We start from the raw sequence: 17,588 nt of genomic DNA on the forward strand, positions 1-17,588 counted from the left end.
ACTAGCAAAGGCCAGAGGATATTTGATATGTTTACAGTGTAGCCTTAAATGCTATGGTATTCCACTATTAACAACAACAAACAAACATGCTCGTTTGAAACCAAACCTTTGCTTTAGGTTTAATTGAACATGTTGGTATATTATGCAGACACATAAATACATTTGATGTCATACAATATAAAACACAAGTAAAATATATGATCAGCCTAACTACATGGACAAATGTCTGGTGTCTTGTAGCTGGTAGTTCTTAAACTTAGAGATCCTCTATTGTTTATTCATAAAGATAATGAGCCCACCCAGGACCAGGAGGACCCAGTCCTTGTTCAGGTAAGAATGGACTTATCAATAGCCTGGGTGACAGTCTTTCTGCTCTCTTGCATCACAATCCCATAAGGAATGGGCAGAGAGCTGAAACAGACTGGCACCCAGGCTATAACAACACTGCTTCATTAGCAGGATTGGTTCAATAACAATCTGTCATTCAAACTGTCATTTTACTGACTCGTAAATTGATCCTGATTTTTTCCCTTAGTATGTGGATGAGGAGGTTGGGCACCGGCCCTGTCTGGCTTTAATCCCTTGGTCTGGACCTCTGTGGGTTCCCAGGTCTGTAAATCCATCGATACTGATACTCTCTGGTCTTCTCTCTGGTCTTAAAACAGATATTCATATGCAGGTACCTCGGATGTTTCCTTACCCTTTGAACACAGACATGTAGTTCAACTGCCAATTGTCTTAGAATCTATCATGCAGTGGCCTCGTCGTGCGATCCTCCCTATAGCAGTCTGTCAGTCCTATAGGCTACCTGTCTATCATTCAAACTGACTCCTCATTTAATCCTGCCTTGGCTTTAATCCCTTGGTCTGGACCTCTGTGGGTTCTATCTAATTGGCAGGATTACCTTCAGTATCCACTATGGCAGTGGGATACTTTGATGCCCTTAAAACTGTTCCCTCATTTTCTTACAGATTTGCACAATTGAGCAGCACCTTTTCATCTCTCGTGCTGGCACGATGGTATGGGATGAACTGTCCTCTCAGCTTGAAGAGGTAGACATTCACCTGCAGGTACTTCAGACATGTTCTTAACATTTATAACTCAGACCTGTGTATTTCAACTAATTTCATTGCAGCGGCCTCCTCTTGCAATCTTCCCTATGCCAATATTTTACTCCTAAACAGTACCAGTCTATCATTCAAACTGACTCTTAAATTGATCCTGTCTTGTTCATTATCATGTGAATGAGGAGGTTCAGCAGCAGCCCTGTCTGGCTTTAATCTCTTGGTCTGGACCTCCGTGGGTTTCAAACGTTGTAAGTCCATCCATTCTGATACTCTCTGGTCTTTAGGGGGACTTAAACATAAACATAACATTTTCTAAAATAATCGTATGGAAATGCATTTCTGTAAACATATTCCCTTTTTCTTAGCCTGTCAAACTGCAGCCAATTTATAACCTTCCCACGCTGGGAGGATGCTGGTGAGAGAGCTGGCAGTGCTAAACACACAGGTAACCATTCAGATGATTAACTAATACTAATCTGATCTAATAGGGATGATTACCTTCAGTGTCCACTAGTAGAATACTTTGATGTCTTTAAAGCCGTTCCCTCATTTTCTCAGATTTTCACAGTGGAGCAGCCCGTTTATTATCTGTTTCACTCCTGCTAGGAGGATGGTATGGGAGGAACTGTCCGCTCAAAATGAACAGGTAGTCATTCATATGCAGGTACCTCAGATGTTTCCTTACCCTTTGAACACAGGCATGTGTAGTTCAACTGCCGATTGTCTTAGAATCTATCATGCAGTGGCCTCCTCATGCAATCCTCCCTATACCAGTCTGTCAGTCCTATACTGTAGGCTACCTGTCTATCATTCAAACGGACTCTTAATTTGATCGTGTCTTGTTCCTTGGTATGTGGATGAGGATTTTGGGCAGTGGACCTGTCTGGCTTTAATCCCTTGGTCTGGACCCTTGTGTGTTCCTATCTCCGTGAGTCTATCCATTCTGATACTCTTTAGTCTTTAGAGGATATTAAACATTAACATCAAGTCACTAGTTTTCTATACAACAACATAATGAAAATGTCTGTGAACATATTCCCTTGCCTTCATAGCCTGCCTCCTCCAAGGCCAAACCAGTCTACTACCTCACCCTTGCTGGGAGAATGCTAGTAACAGAACTTGCAGTGTTAAACACACAGGTAACCAAACACATTATTAACCAAAGCTCATCTGTTATAGGGAGAATTTACTTAGATTGATGGCTGTACCTTTTTCCCTTTTCTTTCCACAGACTTCCAAATTGGTTATGGAGGAGCCTACCCTTCACCTTACTGAAGCTGGGAGGCTAGTGCTTGACGAATTGTCAGCACCTTCAGATTGCCATTCACAGGTAGCTGTTAGCAGTTGATGTTACTCTTCAGTAACACAGACCCCAAAGCAAATAAAGGGGAGGAAAACAGGTTTATTCTTATTCAAAGAGGACGAATGATGTGGGGAGGTAGATGGTAGATGTTCATGCTCCCCTGTCCTCAGTGATTCTCCCCAGTGATTCTCTTCAGTGATTCTCTCCACAGAACAAAGAAACAGGATGTAATTTATAACCCCCCACCCTAGCCTGAGGCTGACCAATTAGAAGTCCTTGCAGTACAACTGGACCAATGGCCAAATAACAAGTATCCTGCTCCAGATTCAGACCAATGAAAACATAGCACACATAGCTATGAGTTCAGGACTGACATTCCTAATATATTCTAACATATTCTAAACAGATGTTGAACTGAAAAACAACTATTTCCATTGATCGTTAATTCTAGTCCTCTCATCCTCTGCGTTGTGTATTTATCTTCAACATATTTTTACATAGCCAATCACATTATTAGACCGTCATAGATGATTAGTAATAGTACACATTAACATGTCCTCTATCGCCACAATTTTGTGTCTAATTAATCACAGAGCAATCTCTAAAATTAGGTGATGTATTTGTTTTGCAGCCAAATAGTGAAGACTCCTTTTCCTTACGAGAAGTTGCAGCTGGTTGGTAACTGGGGTTGGTTTAATTTTCATTACTGGAAGATCCATTATGGACGAGTGCTGGTACTTCAGACATATTCTTAACATTTCTAAACACATCTGTATTTGAACTCCCAATTGTCTCTGGGTTTTCTTTTGTATGTCTGGCCCTAATTGAAACCTAGGGGGAAACTTGTCGTACAAACACCATGTGGGCTCTATATCACTGCCAGGGATTATACTGAAATCGGCTGCCAAATGATATGAACATCTACAGCTAACATATAGAGAGGTCTGGAGTCTGAAGGCAATTTTGTCTTTATAGCAAAATGAAGAGGACATGCATCACCTGTGCATTGTGAGGGGAGTGGAGAAACAGCTGTGATGGAGCAGAGTCATCCAGGAAAACGTCCTGGACCCATGGGTGAGAGATTCTCAACTGATCTTTCCTCTCAAATGCACCTGATTTGTGTCAAATGATGCACAAACTGTAGGTCTACTTATATTTCCTGCTTGAAATGTAATGTTTCCCAGTGTCTCTTTTAAAGGGTCTCGTCCAGGTGGTCTTCAACAACAAGGAGGTGACTGGTATTGAGGTGCAGTCAAGCATTTCTCACTTTCATTTCACAAAAGTGGCAAATGTCCATTTACCTATTTGAATAAATACATGTTGACAGAAAATGAAATGATACATTCTAATCTCTTGCCTCATTTTTATTTCCTTGGTAGAAGGATCCATGGCCTTGTCAAGAGCAGGTCAGAGTTCACCTATTATGAGGACGCCCAGGTTTATTTCAGAGTTTGGTTGAGGGGCTCTCAATATGGTGGTTTTCAGTGTTGGGCTTGCAGTGTCACATGTTGTGTTAAACAGCAGGTGGATATCTCCACCACGGTGGAGCGGTTCCAGGAGAGGGGGGATGAGATGACGGCATATCAACTCTCCACCTCTGACATCATCACCACCCCTCATGAGCCTTCCTTCCCCAATGATTCTCTGCCACCCCCTCCGCCTCCCCTTTTCCCTTCTTATTCCCCTCCCAGTCCGCCTCCACCTTACCACTCCACCCAGGACCAGGACCAGGCCCCTGACAGCACTCCTCAGGTAAAAGTCTTTCTACAGTCAATAACCCTTTTTTTCATTTGTACTTGTGTGTACAGGTGTCATTATTTTGGTATCGACAGGTTTGTATTGTCTGTCAAGGGTCAAGTTGTTAGGTCAAGATGAAAGTATTGTCATGATGTCGCTGAATGTTTTGTCTGCTTCAGTTGATGTTGCAGGTGAAATGCCGTTTAGTAGAGTTGAAGTTAATGTGATGTCTGTTTTAGGAGTTTGAGGGGGAGTTTGTGGAGGAGCAAAATAATGTTGCAGTGGCGGTGAGTTCACTTTCATGTGTTCATTTATAGTAAAAACATTTGTTTTGAAATAATCAGCCCAATATCGTAGTTATACAGATGTAGTATCGTAATTTGAGCCAGTTTGCTACAGCAGGAAAAAAATCCTGCAGCAACAGAATACATTTTTCGTTAGGGCAAATCGTGTCTGACATTTCAAAGTGGAAATTACAAACTTGAAAAGCCTTTTTAAAACTCCAATATACTACAAGTTTGCATTTCCTTCCATGCAGAACAATTCTCAGCAACAAAAGAGTGATCAAATTAGATCATACATTGGTATGGTCTTTCTGAATCCTGCAGTTATAACATAGGCTAACATAAAAGTATTTCTTAATTTCATGGCACTGATGTATGTTTTAACTTCTTAGGTTGAACATTTATTTTTAAAAATTTCTATTTACAGGGGTTACTTTGCAAACCAAGGGTAAACCAACTTCTCTCTGAGGCTAGCCGGTATCCGACGTGGAGGTGAGAAAGTGTGAATTTAGCACCTTTTGTATTTCACTTGATGAACATTTCTGGATTATTTGTAAATGTACTGACTTGTTTTCACAGACTCTGACATCCGCAGACAGTACCTCCCTCAATTACCTCACACACGCTGGGAGGATGGTGTTGAGCGGACTGTCCGAGCTCAACCAGCAGCTAACCAATTTCATAATTCTAGTTCATCAGACCAGATATATAGTTCCCACTGGGCACAGGTGTCATTTCAATGTCTGGTTTTGATTTACATTTGGTTGAGTTGTCAACTAATGTGAATTCAATGTGAAATCCCACCCAAAAATTTACGTAAATTGGATTTAGGTTAAAAGTTGGGTGAAAATGTCACGTCCTGACCAGTATAAGGGGTTATTGGTTATTGTAGTTTGGTCAGGACGTGGCAGGGGGTATTTGTTTTATGTGGTTCGGGGTTTATTGGGATATGTATTTATGTAAGAGGGGTGTTTGTTTTATGTGTTCCCGGGTGTTTGGGTAATGTTCTTGTTTTGTATTTCTATGGTTTTCTATGTTGTGTATTTCTTTGTTGGCCTGGTATGGCTCTCAATCAGGAACAGCTGTACATCGTTGTTTCTGATTGGGAGTCATACTTAGGTAGCCCTTTTTTTCACCTGTGGTTTGTGGGAAGTTGTTGTTGCATAGCTGTGTGTGTAGCCTGCAATACTGATCGTTCGATTGTTTTCTTGTTTTGTTTCGTTAAGTGTTCTAAATAAAGTTAAGATGACCACTCAACCCGCTGCGCCTTGGTCCATTACGTACGACGGCCGTTACAGAACTTCCCACCACCAACGGACCAAGCAGCGGGCCCAGGAGGAGGAAGGATCCTGGGCCAGGGAGAGAAGGGAGTGGAGGACATCTTGGACATGGGAGGAGGTAATGGCAGGGGACAAGACCCTGCCATGGAGACAGGTGGAGACAGCGAGGGAGGAACGGCGAAAGTGGAGCGAAGACCGGGACTGTTATATTGGTACACGATTGGCATTTAAGCCTGTGAGGCAACCCCAATATTTTTTTTGGGGGGGGGCACACTGGTAGTTTGGTTGGGCCAGGGTTAAGCCCCAAGCCAACTCCCCTTGCTTACCGGAGGCAGCATGTTACTGGTCAGGCCCCGTGCTATGGGGTGATGCGCACGGCGTCGAGGCCGAGCATTCACAGGCCGGTGTGCGCGGTTGCCAGCGCCCCGCATTTGCCAGGGGGAAGCGGGCATCCAGCCAGTAAGGGTGGTGCCAGTACTGTGCTCGAGACCGCCAGTGCGCCTTCACGGCCCAGTGTATCCTGTTCCCGCTCCTAGCACCAGCCCTGAGTTGCGTGTATCCAGTCTGGCATATCCAAAACCAGCCCCACGCACCAGGCTTCCTGTGCGTCAGCCCAGTCCAACTCGTCCTGTTCCTGCTCCTCGCACTAGCCTTGGGGTGCGTGTATCCAGTCTGGCATCTCCAGTACCAGCCCCACGCACCAGGCCTCCAGTGCATCAGCCCAGTCCAGCTCGTCCTACTCCTGCTCCTTGCACTAGCCCTGAGGTGCGTGTATCCAGTCTGGCAACTCCAGTACCAGCCCCACGCACCAGGCCTCCAGTGCGTCAGCCCAGTCCAACTCGTCCTGTTCCTGCTCCTCGCACTAGCCTTGGGGTGCGTATCTCCAGTCTGTTACCTCCACTACCAGCCCCACGCATCAGGCTTTCAGTGCGCAGTCCCCGTCCAGAGCTTCCGACGACAGTACCCCGTCCAGAGCTTCCGACGACAGTACCCCGTCCAGAGCTTCCGACGACAGTACCCCGTCCAGAGCTTCCGACGACAGTACCCCGTCCAGAGCTTCCGGCGACAGTACCCCGTCCAGAGCTTCCGACGACAGTACCCCGTCCAGAGCTTCCGGCAATAGTGCCCCGTCCAGAGTGTCCGGAAACAGTGCCTCGTCCAGAGTGTCCGGCGACAGTGCCCCGTCCAGAATGTCCGGCGACAGTTTCCCGTCTAGAGATGGCCCACAGTCCGGAACCGAGAGAGACGGCCCACAGTCCGGAACCGAGTGAGTCGCCCTACAGTCCGTAACCGTCGCAGCCAGAGTCGCCCTACAGTCCGTAACCGTCGCAGCCAGAGTCGCCCTACAGTCCGTAACCGTCGCAGCCAGAGTCGCCCTACAGTCCGTAACCGTCGCAGCCAGAGTCGCCCTACAGTCCGTAACCGTCGCAGCCAGAGTCGCCCTACAGTCCGTAACCGTCGCAGCCAGAGTCGCCCTACAGTCCGTAACCGTCGCAGCCAGAGTCGCCCTACGGTCCGTAACCGTCGCAGCCAGAGTCGCCCTACGGTCCGTAACCGTCGCAGCCAGAGTCGCCCTACGGTCCGGAACCGTCGCAGCCAGAATCGCCCTACGGTCCGGAACCGTCGCAGCCAGAGTCGCCCTACAGTCCGGAGCTCCCAGAGTCGCCCTTCTGCCCGAGGTATACAGCGAAGCGCTTCAGCCCGAGGTCTACAGCGACGCGCTTCAGCCCGAGGTATTCAGCGGGGGTGGACAGGTTAGGTGGGGGACTAAGGCCAGAGCCTGAGCCACCTCCACAGTAGGAGGATTGGGAGGTGGGGGGGGTGTAGCACGGGAACCGTCGGTGACGGCAGCCACCCTCCCTTCCCTCCCTTTAGTTTGGGGGGTTTATTTTTGTGTTTATTTTTTGTGAGGTGCATCCAGGGTCTGCACCTTTGGGAGGGGGGGGGGGGGGGGTACTGTCACGTCCTGACCAGTATAAGGGGTTATTGGTTATTGTAGTTTGGTCAGGACGTGGCAGGGGGTATTTTTTTATGTGGTTCGGGGTTTATTGGGATATGTATTTATGTAAGAGGGGTGTATGTTTTATGTGTTTGGGTAATGTTCTTGTTTTGTATTTCTATGGTTTTCTATGTTGTTAATTTCTTTGTTGGCCTGGTATGGCTCTCAATCAGGAAAAGCTGTACATCGTTGTTTCTGATTGGGAGTCATACTTAGGTAGCCCTTTTTTCACCTGTGGTTTGTGAGAAGTTGTTGTTGCATAGCTGTGTGTGTAGCCTGCAATACTGTTCGTTCGATCGTTTTCTTGTTTCGTTAAGTGTTCTAAATAAAGTTAAGATGAGCACTCAACCCGCTGCGCCTTGGTCTATTACGTACGACGGCCGTTACAGAAAAGACAAAATTCCCTTACGTTGATGACTTCTTTCAAATCCAATCAGTTTTCCACATTGATTGAACATCATCACATTTACATTTTTTATTGATGTGACATGGAAACAACGTTGATTCAACCTGTTTTTGCACGGTGGGTCACCTTTAGGCAGTGATTCCTAGGGTTTAGTTGAAAAGTTTCAACGTCATACAATCAGAGGTCCTCTGAATTACAAACCTGAATCTTTGAGTTTATGATAAAATTGTAAGGAATTTTATGATTGTTTTGTTTTCAGGATGTGAGGCTGTTTCAGCAGGCGTACGACCTCTTGGGGAACTTCATTAATGAGCCAGCAAACGGAGCGACCTGAGCAGGAGATGGTTCTTGTAGGAGTATGTCTAAGTGCAAGCTTGATCGGTAGCTGCAGGCACAGTCTTCTCATCTAACATCTACTCAATGGGACTTTCTAAAATGCTTGTCAATGAAGATTATGTAATTATCCTATTTGTTTGACTTCAGATCCACCGTATCAACTTCGCAGGTGTTTTTTATGAATTCGTTCTACTAATCCTTCTAGAAGGAAAAACATATCTTCCTACTTCTGTAAGTGGCCCTAAGAATGGAACATCCTGTTGTTTATCTATGCTATACACACTGTTGTCATATCAGATCTGTAGACACTCACTCATGTCCTCTGTTCATTCTCCAGAGGCCTGGTAGCTTCCTTTATCTGCTCCTGGAAGTCACAATGAGGATTTACCCTCCTGTAGCAGCCTGGAACTTCTACCTCCTCATTAAGGTACATTTCTCTCTCTCTGTGTCTCTCTGTGTCTCTCTGTGTCTCTCTGTGTCTCTCTGTGTCTCTCTGTGTCTCTCTGTGTCTCTCTGTGTCTCTCTGTGTCTCTCTGTGTCTCTCTGTGTCTCTCCTCTGTGTCTCTCTGTGTCTCTCTGTGTCTCTCTGTGCCTAACAAACAATATGTACTTTTTAAAAGCACTTTTAACATAGGCCAGGCCCTGTTGATACCTCATATCCCAGCAATAATGCCTTACATTTTTCAACACAACATTGGCACAACTTACCCCAAGGCAAATATTTTTATTTTATTAGCCCAAACAGCTACTTTCAAGCCAGATTTAGGACCTCATATTGAAGCCTATAGAGACCCCAACTGATGTATAAAACAATCTTAAATGATTTACTTCGGTTTAGATACAAGCATCATAAAACCTCTAACATGATAGCTCAACTTACCCTTTTGGCTCAAATTGTCCCACTCTCCCCTATGCACATTTTGGATACATATGGAGTTCATTGGTCATCTGTGTTTTGATACAAGCCTCTGATCTGATTCAAACAACAGGGATGAAATGATGATCATGTCTAATGGATGTTGGAAGAATAATTCTGTCCTAACTGGTACAAGATGAGTTAGATTCCCACCTCACAAGAAGCAGATTCTTTTAAGGCTTTTATTGTAGCTTTCAATAATATTAATACAGTTGCCTATGTGATAGTACAGATTGTATATTCATCAGATTTGAAAGAAGCAACTTGAATTATGGTAAATTACAAGTGCCAGTAAGTAATCCAACTCCAGGTGCAATATTCACTATAGCCCACTAGAGGACAGCATGGCTTCATATACCTGTCATTTTTCACAGTTTTGGCTAAGAATAGGATAACCTGTTGCATTAATGGCATGTACTGAAACTGGAATGACACGTTAATCAATGTTTGCATATCTAGTCTCACAATGCAGGCAGGTGATGCATGCTTACCTCATTTCCTGAGGCCATTTTCCGGGGAAAGCCTGAGGGTGCTGTCTTTCTGACGGTTCCTGTTTCCTTCTTTGTCAAACATTTTGTAGTCTGAAGTTTAACAAAACAGATAACTCACAATAAGCCTTCAAGCCTGATAGATACACACTATTTTGGCCCATAAGTCCTTTAATTGCAGATATTCCCTTTCGAATTGTGTACATCTAAGACAGTTATAGAAAACAGATAGCTTGCAAAGGGGTAGGGAACATCGTTAGGGTTCACTTGCTGTGTGTGCAGTTCTGTTTCTCCTGTGGAAAGTGTTATGGTTCATGGTTAAATATTGCTTCATTCTTCTCCCATTGCACAACATCCACTAAGTGCTACTGCTGAAATACTACAAACTTGTGTACGCAACATGTTATAAACAAACGTTTGCACTGCTAGCCCCCCAACCCCATCGTGTAATCTTAACACACTCGTAAAATAGCTAATAAAAGAGCAAATATCTTAAAACAGGAGGACTAATCAATTGAAATTAGACCACAGATGCATTCTTATCGTGCTGAAAGCAGGGAGTCCTGACAAAGAAGTCGTAAAAAGAAATAAAAAACTATTTGGAGGATTTCACAGGTGATTTTAGCAAAAATGTTGGCTTTTTTTCTTTCATGTGTCATATTTGAATGAACTTTACTTCGCTCCAACAGCATTCGACTGAAATGCATTTAGGCAGAGGTAGAGGTAATTTCCTGAGATGGTGAAATGTGACTACGCATATCAATCACATTCATATTGTGATAATGATGAATACACAATATATCGCCCAGCCCTAATGCAGATGGCTTATGTTGTAAAGCAAGGGCGATGATTCCATGTCCTCATAAAGATCCCAACATAAATCAATATCCACATCATCAACTCACACTGAGTCAATGTCCCCATTAAGCTTCCAAAATGATATTTTCATGGGCAAACTGAATTCAGAATTCTTTAATAGGCTTGCCACAGTTTCTCATTTTCCCAGCGTTGTTCGTAATTCCCACTCAAAGCTTGCCTTCCTCAACCAGTTTGTTCAGGCCATTGCAGATCTTGGTGAGATTAGGCCAGAGAGGGCCGCCGGGGGTGTAGAGGTTGGTCAGTAGGTCTGGGTCAGAGTAGTGGTTGAAGACATGCCGAATGCGTCCAAAGGATTTGAGTGTTAGGTGTTTCTCCACGAGCTTCAGCAAGATGTCCCTACAATCTGTCAAAAGCTCCGTCATGACAGCCTTATCAAATGTGAACTCCACCTGGGCCAGAGGGATGGCAAATAAAATATTAGTGACAGCACAGTAGTAATTACAACACAGTTCTTAGAACAGCTGTAATCACCATTTAAGGTGCTAGTTTATGGTATTTGCTATAGGATAGAGACTATTGTAAGTGGGGCATTGTTGTTTCCTATTAAAGTCCCCTTGGGATTTTGTCCAGATAGTTTGACATTTTAGTAGGTATAATCAATGACTGTAGGGAGATGTCAGTTCTATCACGCATGCTTTAGGTTGGGCCTTCATGCAGAGTTCAACTAAGGCTTTGAAGAGTTCTGATGTAAAGTTACCTCCTGGAAGCTGATTGCCGTCATGACCCCCTGGTGCAGCTTCTTCTTGAAGTCCTGAGCCAAGCTGAGCTCCTCTTTACTGAAGCGGTTGTGCCGAAAAAGAACCCCCACCTTTACCACCACCTTTACCAGGTCCTTGACCACCTTCTGGGCCTCTGTGCGGTTTCCAGAGTGTTCCTTGGAGATGCGGTAGAGCTCGTCCAGGATTTCGCTGCTGGTGTCGTCAATTAACATCTGCACCATGGATTTGCTGGCCATGTGGCTGAGGATTTTCTTCTGGGCCTTCATGGCCATGTGCTTAGAGCTGAAGGACTCCATTTTGACTCTGGGAAGGAATTAGAGATTTGATGAGACAGAATAAATGGGTTAAGTGAAATATCTGATTGTCTGGTCCCAGCCATGTTAGTTTACTGATGTACGCTGGTTTTCTCTGTCAAATTACCGTTATACTTTTACTGCGGTGGGCTAAATCAGGGTCACACAGAGTGATTCTTGGTAGTCTTAAACAAATCTACTTTAAAACAAAAGTATACACTTCACACTCATGGTTATGGTCTTTAAAAAAGACAGCTGTACCATGTCAGATATACAGTTGAAATGTATTACATTTTGAGTTAATGGCCCAATATTACACCCTATATATACTGAACAAAAATATAAACTCAACATGTAAAGGCACAAAAAGCATATTTCACTCAAAAATGTGTTTACATCCCTGCTAGTGAGCATTTCTCATTTGCCAAGCTGTCCATCCACCTGACAGGTATGGCATAGCAAGAAGCTGATTAAACAGCATGATCATTACACAGGTGCACTTTGTGCTGGGGACAATAAAATGCCACTCTAAAATGTGCAGTTTTGTCACACAACACAATGCCACAGATGTCTCAAGTTTTGAGGGACTGTGCAATTGGCATGCTGACTGCAGGAATGTCCACCAGAGCTGTAGCCAGAGAATTGAATGTTCATTTCTCTTCCTTAAGCTGCCTCCAATGTCGTTTTAGAGAATTTGGCAGTACATCCAACCGGCCTCACAACCGCAAACCACATGTAACCACGCCAGCCCAGGACCCCCACATCCAGCTACTTCACCTGCGGGACCAGCCACTAGGACATCTGAGGAAACTGTGGAGCATTTCTGTCTGTAATAAATATCTTTTGTGGGGAAATTGGCTGGCCCTGGCTCCTCAGTGGGTGGGTCTGGCTCCCAAGTGGTTGCTCCCCTGCCCAGTCATGTGAAATACATAGATTAGGGCCTAATGAATTTATTTCAAGTGACTGATTTCCTTATATGAACTGTAACTCAGCAAAACCTTTGAAATTGTTGCATGTTGAGTTTTATTATTTTGTTCAGTATAGTATTATGTCGACTTAAACAAAGGAGCAGTTCCAGGATAAAATAAACTAAGCGCAAATGTCCATAATTTGGGCATATGACCTTGTTCCTGATGACATATTCTCTCTATGATCTTCTGAATAGCTCATCATGTAGCATTGCACAGTACATTAAGTACTGTAATTGTAGGACTGTGTATGACCTGTTATTGCAGGGGTTAACATCGCTTCACTCAAGGTCCAGTGGCACAACTGGATAAAAGTGCAAACAATTATCTAATTGCTCCTGGAAACGGGTGTCTCCTCAATAAGTAAATGTGATGTAATCTGTTTGATCTTCTATTCCTTGGGGGATGTTTTCAATGGAACACTCCATGACTCTGCATGGTTGCTCGGATACCAACAGGAAGTATGATAAGCATGTCACATCACCCAGCCTTTGGAGCTAAATGGTTCTGATACCCTGAAGGGTAAAAACCTTTGTACAGTAGAGGAAGTCTAAGATAGTTTACCAGTTTACCTAAAATGCACTGACTCTGTCATAGGTGTGTTTGACATAGTCTATGGTGAAAGGGTAATTAACCAATTGCATGGATTATGAAGACCCACTTTGCAACCAGTCAGCTCCATGTTACTTCAATAATCTGTGTGAGAATGAGAGGGAATTCAGACTGTGTATTATCACCAAATCATACGTGGGTTATATAAACCATAGCTAGGACTTTCATGTTGACCACATACGTTACAAACCTTGAACAAAGATAAAACCAGACACTTGAGTTAATGAAGTATGTCAGATAGGTGGGGATATCACACTGTGAACTCACATGCATATCCCTTCAAGTTTGCATAGCTAATGGTTACGCTTCTGGGTTTGCACATAGTGTACATTTTCCACACCCATCAGCATCTGCCTCTTTTGCCTGGTAAAGGTTACAGATACTGACTGTATCAACTTATTTCTGCCCTCTTCTGATTTGAATAGACCCTGATAAAATAAGCAATGTGGACCTCAGGTGTGACTCTATTATCATTAACATGTTGATCACTTACAGTGCCCACCGTAATTATTGGGACAGTGACCCATTTTGTTGTCGTTTTGGCTCTCTACTCCAGCGGTTTGGATTTGAAATGATACAATGCCTATGAGGGTATTTTCATCTTTATCGGGTGAACCGTTTAGAAATTACTGCATTTTCTTTACATACTGCCCCCATTTTAGGCAACGAAAAGTATTGGGACAAATTCAGTTATATGTGTATTAAAGTAGTCAAAAGTTTAGTATTTGGTCCCATATTCCTAGCACGCAATGACTACATCAAGTTTATGAATCTACAAACTTGTTGGATGTATTTGCAGTTTGTTTTGGTTGTGTTTCAGATTATTTTGTACCCAATAGAAATGAATGGTAAATAATGTATTGTGTAATTTTGGAGTCACTTATATAATATGTTTTTTAAACACTTCTACATTAATGTGTACGCTACCATGATTACGGATAATCCTGAATGAATCGTGAATAATGATGAAGGAGAAAGTTACTGAAGAACAAATGTCATACCTCCCCAAAAATGCTATCCTCCCATTATTGTAATGGTGAGAGGTTAGCATGTCTTGGGGGTATGATACAGTATTTGCTCATCTGTAACTTTCTCACTCATCATTATTCACGATTCATTCAGGATCATGGGAGCATCCATATTAATGTAGAAGTGTTAAAAATCATATTATATTCATAAAAAAATGACACAATACAATATTTACCATTACATTTTCTATTGGGCACAAATTAATCTGAAACACAACCAAAACAAACAGCAAAAGTTTGATTTAAACATTGCATGCTAGGAATATGGGACCAAATACTACATTTCTGACTACTTTAATACACATATAAGTAAATTTGTCCCAATTCTTTTGGTCACTTAAAATGGGGGGGGACTATGGACAGAAAGCGCTGTAATTTCTAAACGGTTCACTCGATATGGATGGAAAAACCCTCAAATAATAAAGCTGACAGTCTGCACTTTAACATCATAGTCATTGTATCATTTCAAATCCAAAGTGCTGGAGTACAGCATCAAAACAACAAAAAATGTGTCACTGTCCCAATAATGACAGAGGGTTCAAACTTGGAACAGTTAAAATGTTTAACTGCATTTGCACACCTTTCTCATGTGTGATTCCCTGAAACAGCCTACATGAAAGCTAACTTACGTCACAAGTCTGGCTGTTTTGTTTCAAAATGTGATACACCTTTTTACGGAAGTGTCTGACTTCCTGTGTGAAACAGTCATAAGACGGAGACATTGAAATGAAATAGAAGAAGTTGGCTACCAGTGCCCTGTATACTGTAACTGTCTTTCCCAAGCCTCAAAATGGCTTGGCCTCAAACACATTCAGATGACACACTCCTTCAAACAGTGAAGGTCGAATTTCCTGGTGGGTCAATGTAAGCTAAAGCTAACAGAGCTAATAGTTAGCTGTCTGAGAAACTAACACATAGGCTGCCAATTTCAATTTGCAACATGATCTTCTGTGTTGGTGTCCTGGAGAAACTTGTTTCCAAGTGTTTCAAGGTAAAATCAAATCTTACACAAAATATATTGGGCAATCAAATGTGAAGTAATGTCAAAAACAACAACCAGTTAATTATTCATGACCTGTGCTCGACTTGGACATGGGAGATATTTGGTTGCCTTGATTGGCTGATGCCTAATGATTTTCAACAACAAGTCATTGGTTTAGGCATAGGGTTAGCCAGAAGCACATGGGTAGACCATACTTCAGATCTCAAGAAGGCAGTAGCATGCTAACTTGTTCATTTGCTACACATACTGTATCTATTGCCTTGAATGGGATCATAGCTGAGATCATGCCTATGGACACCCAGTTGCATTGTCAATGTTTGGATAACCTCAAATTGAATGTGTTTAACTCAGCTTTTACACAATGACTCAGCCCCTAAGTTTAGTTGTAGGTCACAGCTGAACAAACTATCTATTTTCTTTTTTTTCTTCTTCATCCTTTTGCACCAAATTTATTCACGGACAGTTCCACAAAGTACATATTTTCAACTCATCCCCTTGAACTTGTATCTCTTGTTCATATTCAGACCTACAAAGGCTGATTAACTCTGATATCTGCCACAATCCCCCACCCCTTTACACAGGATGTTTTGATACAGATGTATGATCTTAATTTGATCACCCTGTTGCATAACTTCCCTGCAATTCAGGATATTTCAAACGTGTAGTGTATTTGAGGTTTGAAATTCCACTTTGAAATTTCAGACTTGATTTCCCCCGTTCAAGTATCAACCCCTACAAAATTGTCCATTAATTACAATCCACATAATAATTCACATTTCCTGTTGCTGCAAGAAGATTTTCCTGCTCTAGCAAACTGGCTCAAATGAAGATCCGACATCTGTAAGAGACCCAAGGAGCTTGAGGAGATTGGTGCATACTATAATGATCTGTTTCCTTTCAAGATATTGGGTAACTTTAAAGTGGAGCAATCAAATGTAATATACTAGAATAAGCATAACAAACCCATGAACGAGCGCACACGTACAAACTCACAAACGTATACACACGCACACAACACACACACACACACACACACACACACAGTTGCCCACAGAGTTCTTTTAAAGCTACTAGAAAGCTATTATCACTCTTTTTCCTACAAGGTTTTGTCTTTGTCTTGATTTTAAGTGGCTCTGATAATCACAGATGTGGTCATTGTCGCTAATCCAATGGGTCTAAAAATATGACCTTCTCATATTTTCCATGCATTCTCCACTTCTAGCAATGTAGCCAAGCACCCACTCTTTAAAAAGAGGTTTGACATTATGGTTAATGTCTTACATAAAACTGAGGCTATGGAGTTTAAATAATGCTGTTTTGGGGCATAAATGTCTGAGCTCATTTGAAGGCACACGGCTGCACTGTACACCGACTCACAGACAAACATATACTTATACACAAACACACAAGTATGCACAACAACACATACACTCACTGCGTGCTAGCAGATACCCGTAGACTTCCAGTGATTGCGCTAACGCTAGTTAGCATTGGCTCACAAAACCGCCTCTAACTTCACTAGCCACACATCATCTTCCACTGAAATTATAATGCTATGAAATGCTTACCTGAGTGCCTATGGACCCTTGGCTCCAGATAGACTCAGTGCTCCTGAGTCAGATGATAAGTCTCCTAGAGGAGGATTCACATAAAGGGGTTGGATGATCACAGTGCCCTCTCGCTGTACCGACCACCTTGTCTCTGCCTACCTCAGATGCATTTCCTTAAATAACACATTTTTATTGTCACGCCCCAGAGTGGTGTGGTGTTTTCTCTCTCTCTCTGTGTGTGTGTGTGTATGTGCGCTCACCAGAACACACAATTTAAGACAATTTGCATTGTAAAACTATTCAGTAACCATCTCATTGTTAAAGGGAGCGGTATTTCACTAGACATAGCTATTATTTGGCTAAATGAACAGGTTATAATTAAGCTACAGTATCTCCACACATTGAAGCAGATCATGATGAGGTAACATCATTATGTTGTGTCAGTTAACCCTTGGAGTCAAGCAGCTCTAGTTGGTCTAGTTCTATCTCTGTTATTTGCTTTCACTTCTACAACACTCATATCAGTGCGGATGAATGAAGAGAGGTGAGGAGAGGAAGCAATGTAACACTATTCAGACACACCCCTACAGCACATTAGGACAGTTTTTTTTCTTTTTTTCTGAGCTGATGCCTTTTTCACAGGGGGGGGGGGGGGGGCAGGCCCAAAACCGTGAGCTAGAGTATCAGCATGCTATTACTTCAACAAAGGCCCTAAACCAC

General features: G+C 42.9%; 2 protein-coding genes across 4 annotated transcripts; one reads left to right on the forward strand and one right to left on the reverse strand.

Moving 5' to 3' along the window:
- The first annotated feature begins 292 nt into the window (after positions 1-292).
- On the forward strand, positions 293-12,616 carry LOC115175870 (ras-associated and pleckstrin homology domains-containing protein 1-like). 3 transcript variants are annotated; one of them, XM_029735456.1, is made up of 12 exons: positions 1,874-1,995; positions 2,120-2,206; positions 2,299-2,397; positions 3,346-3,444; positions 3,555-3,616; positions 3,750-3,776; positions 3,892-4,122; positions 4,347-4,394; positions 4,819-4,883; positions 8,336-8,643; positions 8,750-8,839; positions 12,397-12,616. In XM_029735456.1, exons 4-10 carry the CDS (start codon positions 3,405-3,407, stop codon positions 8,340-8,342), a joined length of 480 nt encoding a protein of 159 aa, XP_029591316.1. In that variant the 5' UTR covers positions 1,874-1,995; positions 2,120-2,206; positions 2,299-2,397; positions 3,346-3,404; the 3' UTR covers positions 8,343-8,643; positions 8,750-8,839; positions 12,397-12,616. The 3 variants fall into 3 exon arrangements, 2 of the variants coding, with proteins under 2 accessions (XP_029591316.1, XP_029591317.1); XM_029735457.1 differs by lacking the exons at positions 1,874-1,995; positions 2,120-2,206; positions 2,299-2,397 and adding an exon at positions 3,009-3,057; XR_003872116.1 differs by lacking the exons at positions 1,874-1,995; positions 3,346-3,444; positions 3,555-3,616; ... (5 more) ...; positions 8,750-8,839; positions 12,397-12,616 and adding exons at positions 293-330; positions 536-609; positions 972-1,070; ... (1 more) ...; positions 1,433-1,512; positions 1,626-1,713 and having other exon boundaries at positions 2,135-2,206; positions 2,299-2,485.
- Positions 9,121-17,066, reverse strand: LOC115175869 (tumor necrosis factor alpha-induced protein 8-like protein 2). The gene is made up of 3 exons (XM_029735455.1): positions 16,887-17,066; positions 11,393-11,717; positions 9,121-11,084 (listed from the first exon to the last, which is right to left on the reverse strand). Exons 2-3 carry the CDS (start codon positions 11,708-11,710, stop codon positions 10,842-10,844), a joined length of 561 nt encoding a protein of 186 aa, XP_029591315.1. The 5' UTR covers positions 11,711-11,717; positions 16,887-17,066; the 3' UTR covers positions 9,121-10,841.
- Between the last annotated feature and the right edge of the window lie 522 nt (positions 17,067-17,588).

The sequence above is a fragment of the Salmo trutta genome, chromosome 36 (assembly GCF_901001165.1).
Source record: "Salmo trutta chromosome 36, fSalTru1.1, whole genome shotgun sequence".
In the NCBI taxonomy this organism is placed as follows: Eukaryota; Metazoa; Chordata; class Actinopteri; order Salmoniformes; family Salmonidae; genus Salmo; species Salmo trutta.

What these genes read in the sequence shown, in the direction of transcription:
- LOC115175870 (XM_029735456.1), top strand. Translation starts at nt 3,405, where the DNA reads ATGGAGCAGAGTCATCCAGGAAAACGTCCTGGACCCATGG. An exon ending in AAAACGTCCTGGACCCATGG is followed by an intron (nt 3,445 to 3,554) that starts GTGAGAGATTCT and finishes AATGTTTCCCAG; the next exon opens with TGTCTCTTTTAAAGGGTCTC. An exon ending in AAAATAATGTTGCAGTGGCG is followed by an intron (nt 4,395 to 4,818) that starts GTGAGTTCACTT and finishes TTCTATTTACAG; the next exon opens with GGGTTACTTTGCAAACCAAG.
- LOC115175869 (XM_029735455.1), bottom strand. Translation starts at nt 11,710, where the DNA reads ATGGAGTCCTTCAGCTCTAAGCACATGGCCATGAAGGCCCAGAAGAAA. An exon ending in CGGCAATCAGCTTCCAGGAG is followed by an intron (nt 11,085 to 11,392) that starts GTAACTTTACAT and finishes CCTCTGGCCCAG; the next exon opens with GTGGAGTTCACATTTGATAA.